This window comes from Aythya fuligula, chromosome 3 (genome assembly GCF_009819795.1).
Source record: "Aythya fuligula isolate bAytFul2 chromosome 3, bAytFul2.pri, whole genome shotgun sequence".
Classification (NCBI taxonomy): Eukaryota; Metazoa; Chordata; class Aves; order Anseriformes; family Anatidae; genus Aythya; species Aythya fuligula.
Window position 1 is genome coordinate 49,426,859 of NC_045561.1, and position 17,219 is coordinate 49,444,077.

Sequence of the window (17,219 nt, forward strand, 5' to 3'; positions counted from 1 at the left end):
TATAATTGTTTCCAAAAAGTTACATGTTGCTTTACTATGGCTTCCTCAAAGAGAGACAACAGATGTATGTGCTTTCTTAGCTGATGGTCCACTTCCAGCATGGATCAGACACACAGCATGCTCTTGGTGGTATTTAAAGGTTAGTGCTACGAAGGGGGCATGCTTACCTGCCAGGAGAATGGCAGTGTGCTACGCAAGATCTTATGCCACATTTTGGTGTATTTGCTGCAAATAGAGCACATATAAAAAAAGAAGTCCCCTATCAAACAGTGCAGGGAGGAGGTGTTAGCTTTGCACCTGTACTCCTTTAGTTTACTTTCCAGCATGTTCGGAGAAGCTGGAACAGAAACAAATTCTTCTACTTGCAGTTGTTACATACATACTTGCAATATAAAATTGCACTAATTTACTTGGGAGAAGGAAGAATTAGAATAACTGTTGATCAGTTTCCTATACAAATCTTTTGTGATCAGGAATTGGCCGCTGTTAAAGAACAGGAGATCAGAAACTTTTTGCAACCACGATTTCCTGTTGGCAGTATCTGGGTTGATAAAAGGACAATAGAAGAGGCGGTCCCAGAAACTCTGGTTTCTCAGCTCAATATAGTAAGTAGCATTTGGAAATTAAATTAAATAAATTGAAATAAATCACACCAGGATGACTTAGTTTGGCTTTCACACTAAGTAAATCCCTAGTTTGGTGAAAAAGGTTGGTGATCAGTCAAATATGACCTCTATTCCTCCACCATTTGTCCTTCAAAGCCTACAGTACAGAATAAAAAGAGTCACTTGCATAAAGGAGGGAGAAGGAAAAATTTCACAGTTGGAGAACACGCAATAAATACATCAAATATAATGCCTTTTTCCCGTTTTCTTTAAATTCTGTTCTCTATCTTATTGACTTAACCCAAAGCTAATTTTTGTAAGCATAGTAGTGACTCTGTACTGACGCACAATTTTGATAGCAAATATTTGATTATCCAAGACCACATGCTGAATATGTATAGGAATATATGTATACTCTGTTAGTGCAGAACAAGCCATTATAGATGGCTGAACACACCTTGGTGTTTAAATGCCATTGCCTTATGTGCAGAGTGTGATAGGACAAACCACCCCCAGGGTAACAAGAACAGCAGTCTAGATTTTCTTCCTTTACCTAATAATAGTCACAAGAAACCCTGGATTCATTGACAGTTCTTCAACAAATGATGGTGACCTGTTAGCACACAAAGGGGAAAATTCAGTGACATAGTGTGAATCCTCCTAACTTCCTAGTCCCATAACAGGGGCTAAGAAAAAGGAGGAAAAAGATACAGGAGGAAAAGATACATAAAAAAAGATCTAAGCCAGCTTACATGAACAACTTACATTTTAAAACACCCTGTAAACAATCAGACCTTACACTTGGTTGAATAAATACATAAAACAAAGCATCTTGTGATTTAAGACCTGGAAACTTGACATATTGCATATAGGAAGAAATGAAGCTAGAGGCTTACAGAGATCTCACACTGTCAATTTCCAAAGCAGAGTTTATTCTAGTTTTTATAAACCCTGCTTCGTTTACTTTCTTCCCAGCTGACTTAATACCTTCACTACAGTCAAAATCTGCAAGTTCAGCTGACTGCGCTCTTTACAGAGCAATACATAAAATGACTACTTGTGACTTGAAATTAGTAATGCAATGATTCAAGAGTTCCCAACTTAGTCTCTCTCTGAAGAGGAAAAAGATAGTGGATGCAACAGGACTTGTGACAGTGGTTCTCATCTTAAGTTTATGAATACAAAACCACCAGACTATGAAACTAAAAACTTGTAAGCCTCACTGATTGTTCAATAATTAGTTTACTAGGCCTTCCGATATGCGAGTTGTACAATATAAAACCAGAAATACAAAAATTAACAGACTGAAATTCAAAATCTTCATCTACAGTGAATATGGGTAAAGATATTACAGCTGCAAAAACAAAAAACAGACTAACTTCCCTCCCTCACTTTTCCTCTGACACACTAAACTAGTTTTACTGGAGCCATTTCATGGATTGTGACTCACCTACTATACTTCCACTGGCCAAGCACATTCTTTGTATTAAACTGAGCAAGCTGCGAGAGACAGAGGGAAGGAGACACAGAGACAGACAGACTACTTCGATCTCCTTTTCGTCCACAGTATGAAATTCCTGTAGCTTATAGCAGATAACCTTGTAAAGAGTGTACTTGTTTCAGGCAACCAAAAAAGGAAGAAAAACATAGGCACAGTGGCTTTGCAACTAGCCTGTCTATAGACATGCTCATCATGTAGATTTTAAGCAGTAAGCCTAAGTTTCAAAAAAAAAAAAAAAAAAAAAAAAACCAAACTAAAAAACAGGTTTCATTTGTAGCTAGGTGAAATAATAGTTGCTATTAAAATAATCAAGACTCTTGGAAAGCATAATACGGTCAATAAGGACTGTAGAAAGGGGTGGAAAGAGAACAGCATACATTCTTTCCAGTGATTGCACTGTTTGTGTCTGAAAAGACAGTGCTAAAAAGTTGCCAACTGGTCCTCACCCACTAATCCAGACAGAATCCTACAAGAGGAAGTACGTCTAATTATAGTTTTAACAAAAAACTTCTGTAGGATCCCACTCACACTTGTATTAAAGTGAAGTTACTTTTAAAGTTGAGGACACTCTGCTGGCAGACAGCTTGAATATCTACAGATACTGGCAGGAAAGTTTTTAGAAGACTCATCTCATAAAAAGCATCATCAAGTCCATTCTTTAACATAAAGCTTTATGCATGGGAAAACTTGAGGCAAACGTTCTTTTATAGTATTTGGCCTGCATGAAACTATAGCATATCCTGGACTTTCATTAGCATGCAAGAGAGTCACTTAACAAGTCAAGATGAAAATGTCTTCCTGGCACAGACTGATTTACAGCGCAAAGTGGCCCTTGACTTACAAACTCATCATTAACATCCACAGTGAGATTTATGGTGCTCAATTTAACACAACGTGGGAATGCACTCCTGAATTTCCAATACTGATGTCTTCCGTAGATTAAGAAAGTCTTCTATTTGCATCAAGCTTTTACAGATGCCTAACTGAGGTGGCAGCTCTCTTTTACAAGGCTTTGAACTTTTATACACGGGGGGAAAACTGTCTTGAAATCATCACCAACTAGAGAGAAAAAAAAAAAGCATTATTGTTATTTTACAGCTATGGAACTGAAAGAGATGGAAGGTTAGTGATAAGTTCTTCAGAGTCCGCTGGATCCTCCTTTTTACAGGGACTGCACTGGAAAAGACATGGAAATATAAATTGGCAATACTGTTTCACAGGAGAACACATGAGAAGCTAGTACATTACTGTGTCCACACAAATACCGCAGTCAGTATTTGCAGACTTTTGCTTTCTGTGGAAAAAAGCATTTGTATTTGCATATCAGAACAATTAAGATAGGACAAAGATCGTTCCAACTAAGACAGTCTTTTAAGAGCACTCTCCTGATAGAGCAAAAATCGCAGCACCATGAAAACATGCTTACTCTGTTGTTGATAAGAGAAAAGCACTGCAGTTGTACAAGCTACAGCCTTAACAGAAAAATAAGTTCCTGAGCCATCTTAAAAGCATCTGAAAGAAAATGTCTGTTAAAGAAACGAAATGCTGCAAAGAATGGCAAGCAGTGGTAAATTACAGTTCAATTTCTTTTTCGATATTATTCTTTAGATGTAGTCTATCTACTTAATACTATGTGAAATTTATAGAAACTATTTTATTACTGACTCTGGCTACATACACACCAATGATTCAACCTTACAACTGTAAGAAGTGCATTAATGTTATGCCTCCAGAGCTCTGAGTTCTGGCACGCCAGTCCTCAGTGCTCAGAATCAGGTCTCTGGCATCGCATGCTGTTACGTAAGCATTAAAAAACAGTCAGGACTAAAACATCTCACGCATTGCTTGATGAGAAGCTATGCTTTTGGCTTGAAATCCAAACCCCACATTTTTGTAAATAAACATTTAAACAGACATCTTTATACAAACAAGCCAAGAACTTGCAGAGCTTAGGAAACCTTTCACAGCAGTTATTTTTCAGTTTGCTTCTCACAATGATTATTCCCACATTAAGTTATTTAAAAGGGGAGCTATGAATGTAAACATTATTTGCTTCCACATTTTTTTAAACAGATATATAATTTCTTGCAGTGAACAGAAGCTCCTTGTTCCACCACATTACATTGTACAGTATTGAAATTCTCTGAGGATGATGAGAAAACTGGAATGTTGCTGCCCACAAAGTTCCTAGAGTGTCTGTACAGCATGATCTCCAGCACACTGTAGAATAATTTAGTCTGGAAGGGATCCATGGAGGTCATCTGGTCCAACACACCACTCAACATAGGGCCAACTTTGAAGCTAGATCAGGTTGCTCAGTGCCATCTGAGTTCCAAACATGTCCAAGGATGGAGATGTCAGTCTGCACAAACTGTTTGATCGCTCTCATTGAAAAAAGTCTACTATGTACTCAATTTCTCTTGCTGCAAACTGTAATCTGCAAAAGAACAGTAATCTCCAAAACAAAATATATAAATATGACTAGTACATATTACAAAGACAGGAAATAAAGAATTATTGTCTGTAAATTTACTCATATAGTCTTTAGAATAAGGTATCTAATTGGCCCAGATACACAACAGAATGCTGAAGACGGACTTCTTGATGCAATATTAGTCATGTAATTCAATTCATGTTTGGTGTCAGCAAAGGAAAATCTGTTTGCCATGCAGATAGCCTTAATACCCAAAAGGCTACAAGGTGCAACTTAAATATAACGTTCTTGAAAACAGAAAACAAGAATTATATGGAAAGTCTATTTAGCAGACAAGAATAAAAATTCTAACATTGAGATTTCTTAAAGGACTCAATCTCAAGTAAGATTTCTAAAATATACAAAAAACAGTCTGCTAAAACAGTAAATACTGTACTCTGAAAGAAGTAGCCTGTTTATGCATACATTTTCATATTCTCTAAACATAACACTGTGTAACTGACCTTGCTTGATGTTAAGCAAATGTGTGTCCATAACCTACGGCAAAAAGTTTAGAATTTCTTGCCTACCTTCAGCATCTTAAAAGTCAGCTTTTGCTTTCTAAACTCTTTCAATAGTCAACTGAGATGGTGCAGTGTTCTCACATACATAAAGATGGAAAATTCCACAAAAGTTTCATCCCTTCACTGATTATCTAACTTAGACTAGATACCTACCATTTAGACTGCCTAGCAATCTCATATTTTGAATATTTAGACTGATGCATCTTTGAGAGGGAGAAATAGACAAAAAATCAGGAGGAGAAAATGTACATAAGCACTAAATAATTAAAGTGATCAGCAGCTTAACAAATTACTTTTTAAAAAAAATCTGTAACAAATGTATTTTGTTTAAACAAAGCACTGAAGTAGTCACGGTTTCAATAGTAAGTGAAAAACATGTACATTATGTTTAAGTGTTTAACGGAGTTCCAGACCAACATGCATACAAAAAGCATAATTTAATTTATCATTCTGTAGTGAGTGAGCATTAACAACGAAATTTAATTGTCACACTAGTCTTTGTGAATATCTAAAAGCCTAATACAAATATCCAAATGATTAATAAAGATTAGTTAAAGTGTTACCAGTAAGACGTTCAGTAACCTGACATTAAATTGTAGCAACCCTAGAAGCCCTTTCTAGAAGAATATTAATTTACAGTCATTCTTCCTAACAATTCTTTGTACAGTAAAAAAAAGTAGATCTGTGTTTTTCTGCTTCCCTTTCCCACCCCACCACCCACATAGTTTTACTCTCATACTGAATCACTAACCAATCCAACCTGATGGTAAAAATCCAGCAGTTCAAGATCTCAATTCCAACATCCAGCTCAAATGCTCTTTGGGAATAAAATCCAGATTTTTGTTTAATGTGCAAAGTGCAAGTTTTCTCCAGTGCTATCAGAAATGCGTGCTGCTAAGAATGTCACCACAGAATAAAATGTTAACACTTAGAAGACTCTTCTATTTCCAATAGTTCTATTAAGGACACATTAGATGGTGTTTAAATGAATGACAGATCAAGTAGAGTATATACAAGTGCTTATTAGATCAGGTACTTTCTGATTTCACGAGGTCAAATCAACGTTTTTACTCAAGTTCTTCAGTTTCCTCTGTAAAAAGGTCAGCCAAATCTGCCACTGTCAGAACTGAAGCTTCTGACTGTTTCATGGAAGAGCTTGTGTGGCTGTAGGAAAAAATTGCATGCAGACATCAGAGAAGGAATCAATTTAAATAACAACCTGTATGTACTGAAAACAGACCACCAAATGGTTCAGAATGCAATAAATGTTGGGCTATGAGCTCAGTAGAAAAAACACACTTTCTATTAGGAGAAGTGCATGCACTGATCAGCTACTCCTGATGCACAATTTCAGTAATATACAAAGTCCACCTACGGTCCTTAACATGATCACCAAACACTTGAGAGGCAGCAGAACATGGGAGCACAGAATCATAGAATTGCTTAGGTTGGAAAGGACCTTACAGTTCTCCTAGTTCCAACCTCAGTGATTATGGGGATAAACCACTTTGTCCTGTCAATGTTTAAGGGATTGGCTTTGGATTCCACGCATAAGGTTTGATGCTACTTTTAAAACATTAGCCTTCATTAGATCACTGTATATTTATTTGAACTTTATAAGCAAAAATAGTGCTACTTAACAGATATGGAAACTGATTAAACTATTCTTTCAAAACGAAAGGTGAAAAACTTACATGCAAGTCTTTGGCTGTAGTTATTTAAGTCTTGTTTTATAAGAACCAGAAAAGCTAGAAAAGTCACTCATTTTCCTAAACTAGTGTTGCTTCCTAGATTTGTTATGTGTATACAGTACAGTTAAAGAGGTACAAAACTCTTGTATTTTCTGTACAAAGAATGTGAATACCACTTAAGTTCTAGTCCTAGTCTTTTATTGATTAGAGTTTTTGGAAAAGAAATGGTGAAAATTGCTTTCTGCGTCTGCACACCAGACCAACTTACAAGCTGGCATCTGGACAACTCTCGCACTGACTGCAAAACCAACCCGTGTGACACAAAGTGTCAAGTCTCAGTTTGTAGAATTTAAAAATTATGAAAGAAAGAACAAGATAGTATCTTAGAGCAAGCTGTCATTTCAGTGGCAAACTTAGTAGTACTCCACTAATATCAATGTTTATAGCAATGGAAGTAAGTAAAATGAAACGGCAAATCATAATACACAGTGCATTAATTGGGCTTTTCTGAAACAAAGTACACAAAATGTAAAAATATTCTCCAGAGAATTAAAATACCTTAATCTTCCAGTTACTGGAATCGAGATAAAAGATACATTTTTCACATTAAAAAGCTCTTTTTCAACCAAAAGGATTTGAAGGAGAGCAAAAGGGTGTTTTTTTTTGATGTGTACCTAATTGTAACAAAAGTATGGCTGACAACCTCCTTTTCAGTTTCATTGCAATAACATTGTTTAAAAAATTCAGCACATACCTTCTATCTACAGTTTTCAGCATACTCTGCATTCTCTCTTCTATTGTTGCTTTTATCAGGAATCTATGAACAATTGTAGATCTGAACATGTTCAAAAAAAAAAGAAGTGAACATAAGATATGCCGTTACTCTCAAAAATTCAAGATCACTTGTCTTATACTAATTATTTTAAGACTGCTGAAAAAACACCCCTATTTTAAGGCAGGTGATTAGTAACTCTCACTGACATTTAAGGATGCTTAGTGCCTCCAAGATCATGCAATTCCACTTGGCTGGATCACATTAGCATAAGCTGTATTAACTAAAATCCTAAAGCAGACACTGGACAAAGTTTTACTTTCTATGTCCCTATTACAAACAGTCCTTGAGAGTTTCCCATATGGTTTAAAGTAATGATTTTGGCTCACTCTTTATATATAATGTTTATACTGCATCATCCCAAGTCAGTCCAAGAAGCAGAGTTTAGTGCAATGGATAATAAACTCATTCCCAGAGTTTTAATAACATTGTTCTTGAAGATGGCAAAACTGTATAAAAACGTTAAAGTCAGTAAATGCAAAACTTTAAACACCAGTAAAACTTAAAAGTCAGTAAGTACAGAACAAAATGAAGGCCCTATTTGTTAAATTATATTTCAAAAAAAAAAAAAATCAAAAAAACCAACACTGAGATAAAAGAAATGTTGAGTATAACAAAGTGAAACAAAAAAAAGTCAGTTTCACAGATAATGTAAAAATCATTCAGAAACTCCTCAATGTAAACATTTTTCAGTATATGAACCCTTGAAAGTGATTGGATGTTTTTCAGAATTTAAATTGAAAATTTGTTAGGTAACATCACACAGTGGAATATTTTGGGGAAATACTCTGTGATTCATAGGCAAAGACCTACCTACCAAAAAAGAGAAGTAAATAAGAACTCAGCTGAGCTATGCTCACTGGACTTGAATACAGCTCTTTTTCAAAAAAGAGTTTGCTGAAATCTGGCTTTTATGAAGTATAATACATTCTTGCTGGTTTTTATTGCAAGGTTTTTACCAGACCTCTTAGGCTAGCATCAAGTAAAATTATAATGCAGGCTTTTGCAATTGATCTTTTCTACATCCTTACTATTAAAGTCTTTACTAACACACAAATATCCACCTGTCCATATGCATTCTTTCACATATATGCTCATTTCATGCCCTCTCCTTTTGCTTCAATTTCCAAAACATAAACCCATTATTACTATTCCAGAATATTACTTCTGGATTGATTCTATCTTTCTAACTTCACATGCAGGGTTCTTTCATTACTATTTTTCAAGTAACATGAAACCTATAATTTGCATATAATTCATTCAGGAAAAACTTTCTAGAAGTTATGTTAAGTGTTCAGTACTACCTATTTAACATCTAAGACACTGAAACAAAAGATATGGAGACTCATTAATCTCTCAAAATGACCTACTCAGAGGTGAAGGAAGAACTGTGAAAAGCTAACCAGCTTTATGGAGTGTGCTGTAACTGGTCTTTTAGATTTTCATAGATTTTCTTCAATACATTTAAGAAAATCTTCCAATGTTATTTTACATTTTTGTAGGTATTTACTTTCTGACCCTTCTAACCATAGAAAATGACAAATACTTGAAAAAAACAGTGATCAGCGTAACAGTTAGAACATAGTCCACATATACTGGTACTGTCTTCAACAGCAGCTAAAACCTGTTAAACACTCTTTAAAAATACAGACAAGGTGTACAATCTATTTTTCCCTAGTACTCTTTTACCCTCTAACCATTTACAGATCAAGTACTTGAACCAGATGTGGTATTTAGGAATTTTTCTTCTGAATTTACTCAGTTTCTCTGTTAACTATGGGCAGGACCCTCATCTAAGAGAGTGATCAGGGCACTCTCTTAAGCGGTATGATCACTCAAATTCCAAAGCGATAGAAGCAGCCAGAAAGCTGGCCTCAGACATCCTTGTGAAGGCTGCATTTCACCAGGTGAAATGATTCTCACTGTAACAGCTTCCACTTTAAGAGGGAAGAAAAAAACAAAACATGATTTAACACAGATTGTAATCTGGAGCTGGGAATGACCAGACAGAGTAAGTTTCTCAGGGAAACTAAGATGAACTAAATTCAGGCCTGAACTTAGCCACATACGACATAAATGGTGAGTTGCTCAGACCTGCAAAGCTAAGACATTTCTGGACATGTCTAGAAGCAGAACTTCAAAGTTAAAAACAAAGAAACTGAAGGCAAACAAATTAGTGCAGCAGCGGCACAAGGGTTTTCAGGATTTTGGACTCAAGAACCTACACTCTTGCTAAACTTCTAAATTTGCAGTTTGCCACTCCATCTAACACCAATAGAACAAGAGCTCCCAAAACTACATGTTGTGGACTTTCATCAAGCTTTTCATTACTATTGTTGTTTCTGTTCCTCATGTGATCATCTTTAAAAATAGAGTCCCTATGAATAGCCTCATCTCCAAAACTGAGAAGTTCAGTGAACTGGTTTTATTTTGATTACAGTATGCAGGTCTACTCTGGACCTCCAGACCACTAAACCTCTTAAAGCAATTTGAACTCTTACTTCGTCTGGCCAATACGATGTACTCTGCCAATGGCCTGAAGCTCATGTGCAGGATTCAGAATGGGTTCCACAAGCAGAACATGAGTTGCTTCAATTATGTTTAGTCCATTGGAACCAGTATGAAGGGGCAGCAGCAAAATATTGATCTTGGGATCATATTTAAATGCAGAGAGATTTTCCTAAAAGGCAAAAATCACAGAAGCATGACAGAAGTTCCTGAATAAAGAGCATGGGGACATCTTTATATTTTCAAGCAATTACAGCAGACACTCCAGACTCCATATTGACAGTCCTGTAGACTGATACAAGCCCTGTCATCACCAAACAAGTACCAGACAGGTTATCAGGAAGGTGAGGATTTCTTGCAACACTGATCAGTGTGTCTCATCCTTACCATTTCAACATCTGCATGAACAAGCCAACACTGCCCTCTCAAAAGAGAACATACATACCTTTTTTTTTTTTTTTAAAAAAAAATCTTCAAAGGCTTTAATTTGTGGCAAATATTATTTTTAGAATTCAGAGACCAAAGATTCTGCTAAACAAGTTTGCTGCTCTTTTAGATTCTCAAATGAAGCAATGAAGTAAAAGGAACAAATTAACTTCTAAGAACTATAATATCCAGCTGAAAACAATTTAAAGAAAAATATCCTTTATGTACCTGAAACTTACTAATTCCATTGATCTGAGAAAAAGTCATATTGTTGTCATACAAAGCTTTTGAAATTATGTCCAATACATCTTGCCACTGTAAAAAAAAACAAAAACAAACAAACAAACAAAAAAACACAACAGAAGTCAGTATTACAAACAACAATGACAACTGCAATAAATTCAAGCCTTTCAAAATACTAATATTTAAGGTTAAAAAAAAATATTTGCATGCAGGAACCATATATTTCATAAATCTAAACATAAAAGATAATTAAAAAATCAGCTTGAATAAAAATAACTGGCAGCCACCACAAAAAGAGCTTTTATAATCTATCAAAAATATATGGGCATTACATTTAAAGATACCTAGAATTTCTAATGCTCCTATATACGCATTTGTCTTTTAACAAAAGAAGCTGTTACATCTATTGACTAGGATTATTGTATCCCAGGTACATGAACTGCCCTACAAATTCACAGAACAATCTAGTGACTGTACAGAATGACTCAACATTGTGGTAGCTAAACTAAATCCCAGGAAATATTATGACCATTTTAAACTCACAGAAAACACACAATACACAAAGACAAAACAGAAAATGGTGATTAATACCGTTGAGAAAACTAAGGATTTAGCCCCTGGATCTTTAAATTGTATTCTCTTCAGTGTTCGAACCACAGCTTCCACTTTGGTGGAATGACTCCCCTTTGAAAATAGAAAAAACACCATTAATAGAGTAGGATACTAAACAACAACTTCCAAATTAATTGTTTTATTAAAAAATGCTATATTGAGACTCTTACTTATCTTACACATCTTAGAAAAAGACACCAGCAAATTGTTTCATAAAGCTGCAATACTTTTCAAAAAGAGAACATAGTACTTCAATTTTGAAGACTCTTGACCTATTTAGATGGCAACTTCCCAGGCTGACTTGGGACAGATTCAAATACTACCAACTTGGAGGATGAGCAGGTTAAGTAGCACTGAACTGCTTTGAAATCTCCCATGTAAGGCACTGCTATAGATCAATGACATATTACAGCACGTGCAGTACATGGAAGAATGAAGGACTACAGATATGCTTACCTAGTTCTGGATGAGGCAAACTGGATAACCCAAGAAGTGCAATCACACCCAAATACGTCAGTTAGGCCTGCTGAGGTTCGACTTACCCAGAAATACACGCTTAAAAAATTTTCCCAATGCACATTTAACTTCCCTTCCCTTCACACTTCCTCAAAGGCAATAATGCAAAAAAACCTGCATGAACCTTATTTCTGTTGCTTTTGTTTCTCACTCTGGCAACACTAAACTTACACTCATTACTATAAAGCTGGCTAATTACCTTAAAATATTAAGAAGCTACTAAGTATAACTGAATTATACTGAATACTGAATATAACTGAATCCTTCAAGTATAACTTGAAGGATTCAAGTATATATTCAAGTATATACTTCAAGTATAACTTGAAGGATTCATCACTGCGATGAAAACATCTTCATATTCTGCATTTGTATTTCAGTGCTTAATGAACTCAATACTACTTCTTGTAGACTTTGGTTTCTATATTCTTAGACTTCTTTCCCCTTTAGTCATGAAGAGGATTCTAAACAAGTTGTTTAGTATCTCCCTCTATCTCCTTCAGTACGCACTTTGTATTACAGTAACTTTACATAATATGCTTTTTTAAGAAGCCATTATTTAATTGCTTACTAGTTCTTACATGTATAGCAATTTCAAGCTGCACTAGATTCAGCTGGACAAATATTGTTTTATTTCTGTCTGCACCTGTCCTCTGAACATTGAATTAACTATGTTGGCTTGCCACAATGAGGGATCAAATTCTCTGAAGTTATGCCGCTTGCAGAATTGGTGGGGAAGGATGACAGCAGTCTAAGCACAAGTTGGAAGCCAACACCAGGCTGCTTGATCATTCACACTATACAGAATCTCTTACTATTTGCAAAGCAATTATTTTTACATACAATACCAAATCTATTGAGAAACAAAAAGCAAACTGACCAAATGTAAACCTCTGCCAATAAGAAAACTTCTTGCAGAAAGCCAATCCATAAATTCAAAATGAAGTACATTAATTGCACTGCCAGTTCAACCTGTGCACCTGTCTAACCTGAGGAAACTTGAGTCTTCTGCTTCAAGCATCATTTGTCCCTGCTACTTTTCTTCATTAGGGTTACTTGTCTCAGCACCTCAAGTTGGAGTCCGCCTTCTGAACACGCATGGCAAAATATTTCACAAGTGTAAAACCCTGGAAACCTGAGGTTTTATACCCTCTTCACAGGCACAGAATAAACTAAATTTTAATTTAATGTTATTTAAAACTGTAAATGACCTTTCCATGTTCTTAATATTCAGTCATTTCTGCCAAGATGTGTGTTAAGTGTGCCAAGTTCTTCATCCCTCTGCTTGAACTGTATTAGACAAACTATATTTGACTCATCATTGAGCTAACAATTGACCAAAGTTTTTTTTCACAGCACACAAGAAAATTCAATTTTGTTCTCAGTATTTACAGAGAGCTGAAACTAATAGAAGTACCCTGGCTATTATGAGTTCTTGGTTTCCAGTCTCTTAAAAAAAAGTTACCCCACCACTACCCACACACCTTGAAGTTTGTTATTTTCTTGAGTATCAGAAGAAAATATAAAAACAGATCAGGCAGTTCTAAATGATCATGGAACAGCACACAGGAGAATAAAACTACCCTCTAACAAGCAATTTCTCAGATAACAGACTAGCAATGCCCACGATAACACTAACCAGACACTGGAAGCTTTTATAGAAGCAAAACATACAAGGATGCCAGTAAGCTCTCTCTCAGTATAGAATGCTCCCTTTTACAGTAGTCTTTTCACATCTAATGCATTAACTTACTGTGACTAGTGCTGGTACAACAAAATAAGAGGTATACAACAAAACAAAGACAAAACCACCACCACAAAACAAAAACACCAACAAAACAAGAGACACTGAATACTGAAAAAGACCAAAGAGAGCAGAAGAACTTTCATATGAATATACAAATTCTGAATAAATCACACAATTTTCACGTATTGCAGTGCAAGATGTTACAAAAACCATAACAAGTTAGTTATCTTTTGTTAACAACTGTCCTTAAAGGAATGAGATGAAAAATTTTTAATATTCCTGCTTGCTTTGATAGCAAAAACACTGAGGCTACAATGTAAACTAAACTTTTTTTTTTTTTTTGAGATAAGAATGGGCCTTGCTGAAAACACCATGAAAATTCACGTGAAACTCATATTTTTTGCGTCACCTCAAGTTCTGATGCAGACACTATAGAGTTCTAGGGAACTCTATAGCCCTTTATGCAGGAGAGTAGGTGACCTGTTCCTTCTGTATTTTATCTCAGAAATTTGGTTATTCTACTTATGTAATTTATAAAACATATTTGAAGTTTTCTTGTTCGAAACAGGATTGTATCTCTAAACCCTTAGTAAACCATCTGCTAAAACTGCTATAATTAGCACTTCAGAAATACAGTCCATTTACTCCCCCTGCTGCCACATGCTCTCAACTACTTCAAGTCTTTGATTTAGGAAGCATCTACTCACAAAAAACAATTCCATTGTCCAGGAAGGCTGAGATACATAGCCTGAATATGGCAGCATTGACTTCAGTGAAGGCCAGCAACCCTAGTATACATGCAAGGTTCAAAGGAGACTTGCACAGATAACTTGGAAGTTTCTGTCAGCACATTTTGTTACTTTCAACTATACTAACCAAATGAAAACTATGATTGCTACATCCAGCTGTACCATAATCACATTCTAGTTAAAGACAGTATCATCATCTAAATCAAAATATTACCAATGAGTCTTTTACTTTCGCATTTTAATCCAGAACTCTCTATTTTTTTCTACAACTTCAATGACCACAGGCTTTTGCTTTAACATTACAACAGATTTGTACAAAGACATACCTTGTACTACACATGAGTACTGTTAATGAGTCAGAGATATACTGTCTCCTCCTCCTCCCCAGATTCTTACCCAACAAAAACTCAAATTTACCAAGAAAGGTAGATAAAACTATGCAATCATGACTGATCTCCTACATGTTTGCATCTACAGGTTCATTAACATCATTAGGAATGCACACAAGTTACAAACAGTTTCTCCACTAACCTGAATTTTAAAAATCTTTTGTGGAAAAGGGAAATTCAACCTGCAGTATTTTGCAGAGCCATCCTTCAGATGGATGGCTGCTTTTATAAGAATTCTAGAAAATGAATAATCATGGAAACTCAAGAGACTGTCACACTGTTTGAAATTAACCAATGGGTTGCTAAATTACAGGAGAAGTCTAAGACAGCACAGTGAAAAGACCATAACTTCTTAAAAAGCCAGGCTAAAAAGAACAAAGAGTCACATTGGAAGATGCAACTTCCAGTGATCAGTAGAGCTGTTGCACACTGTCAATGGAAAGTATTGGGAAAGAAATACCCCAGATATGCAGGCATTTGTTTTAAGAGCGAAAGTCATTCTTTATACAGTAATTATGTTTTCTGTAGGTATATGGTATCCAGCCAATGAAGCTTTGACCAAACACTGTCAAGCTTAAAATGCAAACAGACAATAGGCACTCAGTTTTTCCAAAGTCTACCTTTTGATGTTGCAAACAAAAACAGTCAAAAAAAAAAATCAACAAAAAGAAAATAAACAAAAGTGACAATGTTGTTTCAGAGTACCCAACAGTACAGGGTCCAGAAAACTCATCTAAAACATGGAAAAAAGTTTACAGCACACAATTAAATCAAAAGAAGGGGAGATGAGCTCAAAGGAAGCGGCCTCACAATTATGCTATTAACTATATGCATAGGGAAGAGAAAGAATGTCCCCCCCATAATATTGCACCAGAGCGTGAGAAACAAAGTTGTGTTTTTGCAGTAGAGAACTACTTTTCTGTATTCCAAGGTAGTTGTGTAGTCATAATAAGGAGAAATGCTAAGTAGATAAGTGGACAGTAGAAGGCCTCATTGTTCCAAAATAAGGTAGCAGCTTGAGAAAACCAGGATGAGCAGTGCGAGAACAGTAAATCAAAGATCACAAGTTCTCAAAACATAAGAAAGGATAAATTAAAGGGTTGGGAAAAAAAAAAAAAAAAAAAAAAGAAAAATTGTACATATATGGTATAGATGAGCATCGAGTAGATTGTGAACCTGTAGTACTCAGCCAATGAGAAAACAGGGGAGATGATCGGGCATCGGGTAATAGGGAATAAAAGGTTATGATTTGTTTACTAAAATGCACTCCTGATTGACAGGACGCCCACCATTGCAACTGCAAATAAAATAGCTTCACAGAAGATCCTGTCTGAAGAAAATTGTTTGAGATGTTTCTCACAATTTGGGGGCTCGCCTGGAATCTTGTCACCTGTTGAAGATTTCTTGCCACCACAGACTGGAAGGTGCACCCTGCTGATTTCAGTGGTCCCGTCGGGGGTGGTGGGCCGTCTCGGTATGGCCGGCAAAGGACCGAGACTGTTTAATTTGAAGACAGGCTCTGCGAAGCTCTGGGGAGAAGGGAGGCCAGCACAAACATACACAGACACAGCCCACATTGGGAAGAGGCACGGGGATTACTGCTGATAACCCGGACTGGGAAACAGTGCACGGACCGAGGTAAGGGAAACTTTACTGTATCTTGCCTTGGATTGTGTTTGGGGAGACTCTGGTGTGAATGAGTGTGAATGAGGCACTTTTAGTGCGAATCCCCAATTCGCGAGGCTCGGTGGTCCGGCAAGGGGACGAATGAAGTCCCCTTGGCTGGAGAGGGACAAAGCGAGAGAGAGGAAAGGAGTGAAATAGAGTATTGGGGTGTTTGGGCCCTTAGGTGTATGGTACCCTGAGCATGGTGCTCGGCAGTACACCCCACCTCTGTCCTAATCCTAGGTGAAGGAGTGTGGTACCCTGTGGGTGGTGAAGTCCACAGCAGCACGTCAGGAAGAGCTGGGGATTAAGATGGGAATTAAGGGTTCCAAGAGTCAGCAGGGTGGGGTTGGAGACCCCTGGATTGTGCCTAAAGATAGTCCTTTGGAGAGCATGATAAGGATTTGGAAAAACAACACAAAAACTAGGGAAAAAGATTTTAAAAATACACAATTAAATAAATGGTTTGATATTGTGTAATTGCCTGGCCTAAAAAGCTAATAAAAGGAACTTCAGTATTTTGACCAAAATACGGGTCTGATGAAAATTCAGGTTTGAAATTTATATGTAAACAGTAAGGTTTCGTTTTCAGATGAGGAATCTTGTTATGCTCCCTATAATCCTAGTACTGCACCGGAGGCAGTGGCAGGTGCTCCAGGAGGGGAGACAGGGACTGCAATTGATGCTGTCCCTGGAGAAGTTGTGCCCGGGAGCGCAGAGCAGCAGGAATGGCGGGGGGGG

The 17,219-nt window shown here is 36.5% G+C and overlaps 1 protein-coding gene across 2 annotated transcripts in view; it reads right to left on the reverse strand.

The window, feature by feature from the left end:
* Positions 1–3,740: 3,740 nt before the first annotated feature.
* SHPRH (SNF2 histone linker PHD RING helicase) overlaps positions 3,741–17,219 on the reverse strand; it is a 46,451-nt gene continuing 32,972 nt past the window's right edge. For both annotated transcript variants that reach the window (XM_032184334.1, XM_032184333.1), the window contains exons 27-31: positions 11,395–11,487; positions 10,789–10,875; positions 10,128–10,306; positions 7,549–7,629; positions 3,741–6,267 (exon numbers count right to left, since the gene is read on the reverse strand). In XM_032184334.1, the coding sequence (XP_032040225.1) occupies positions 6,171–6,267; positions 7,549–7,629; positions 10,128–10,306; positions 10,789–10,875; positions 11,395–11,487 (537 nt within the window). In that variant the 3' untranslated portion in view covers positions 3,741–6,170. The remainder of the gene's footprint in view (positions 6,268–7,548; positions 7,630–10,127; positions 10,307–10,788; positions 10,876–11,394; positions 11,488–17,219) is intronic.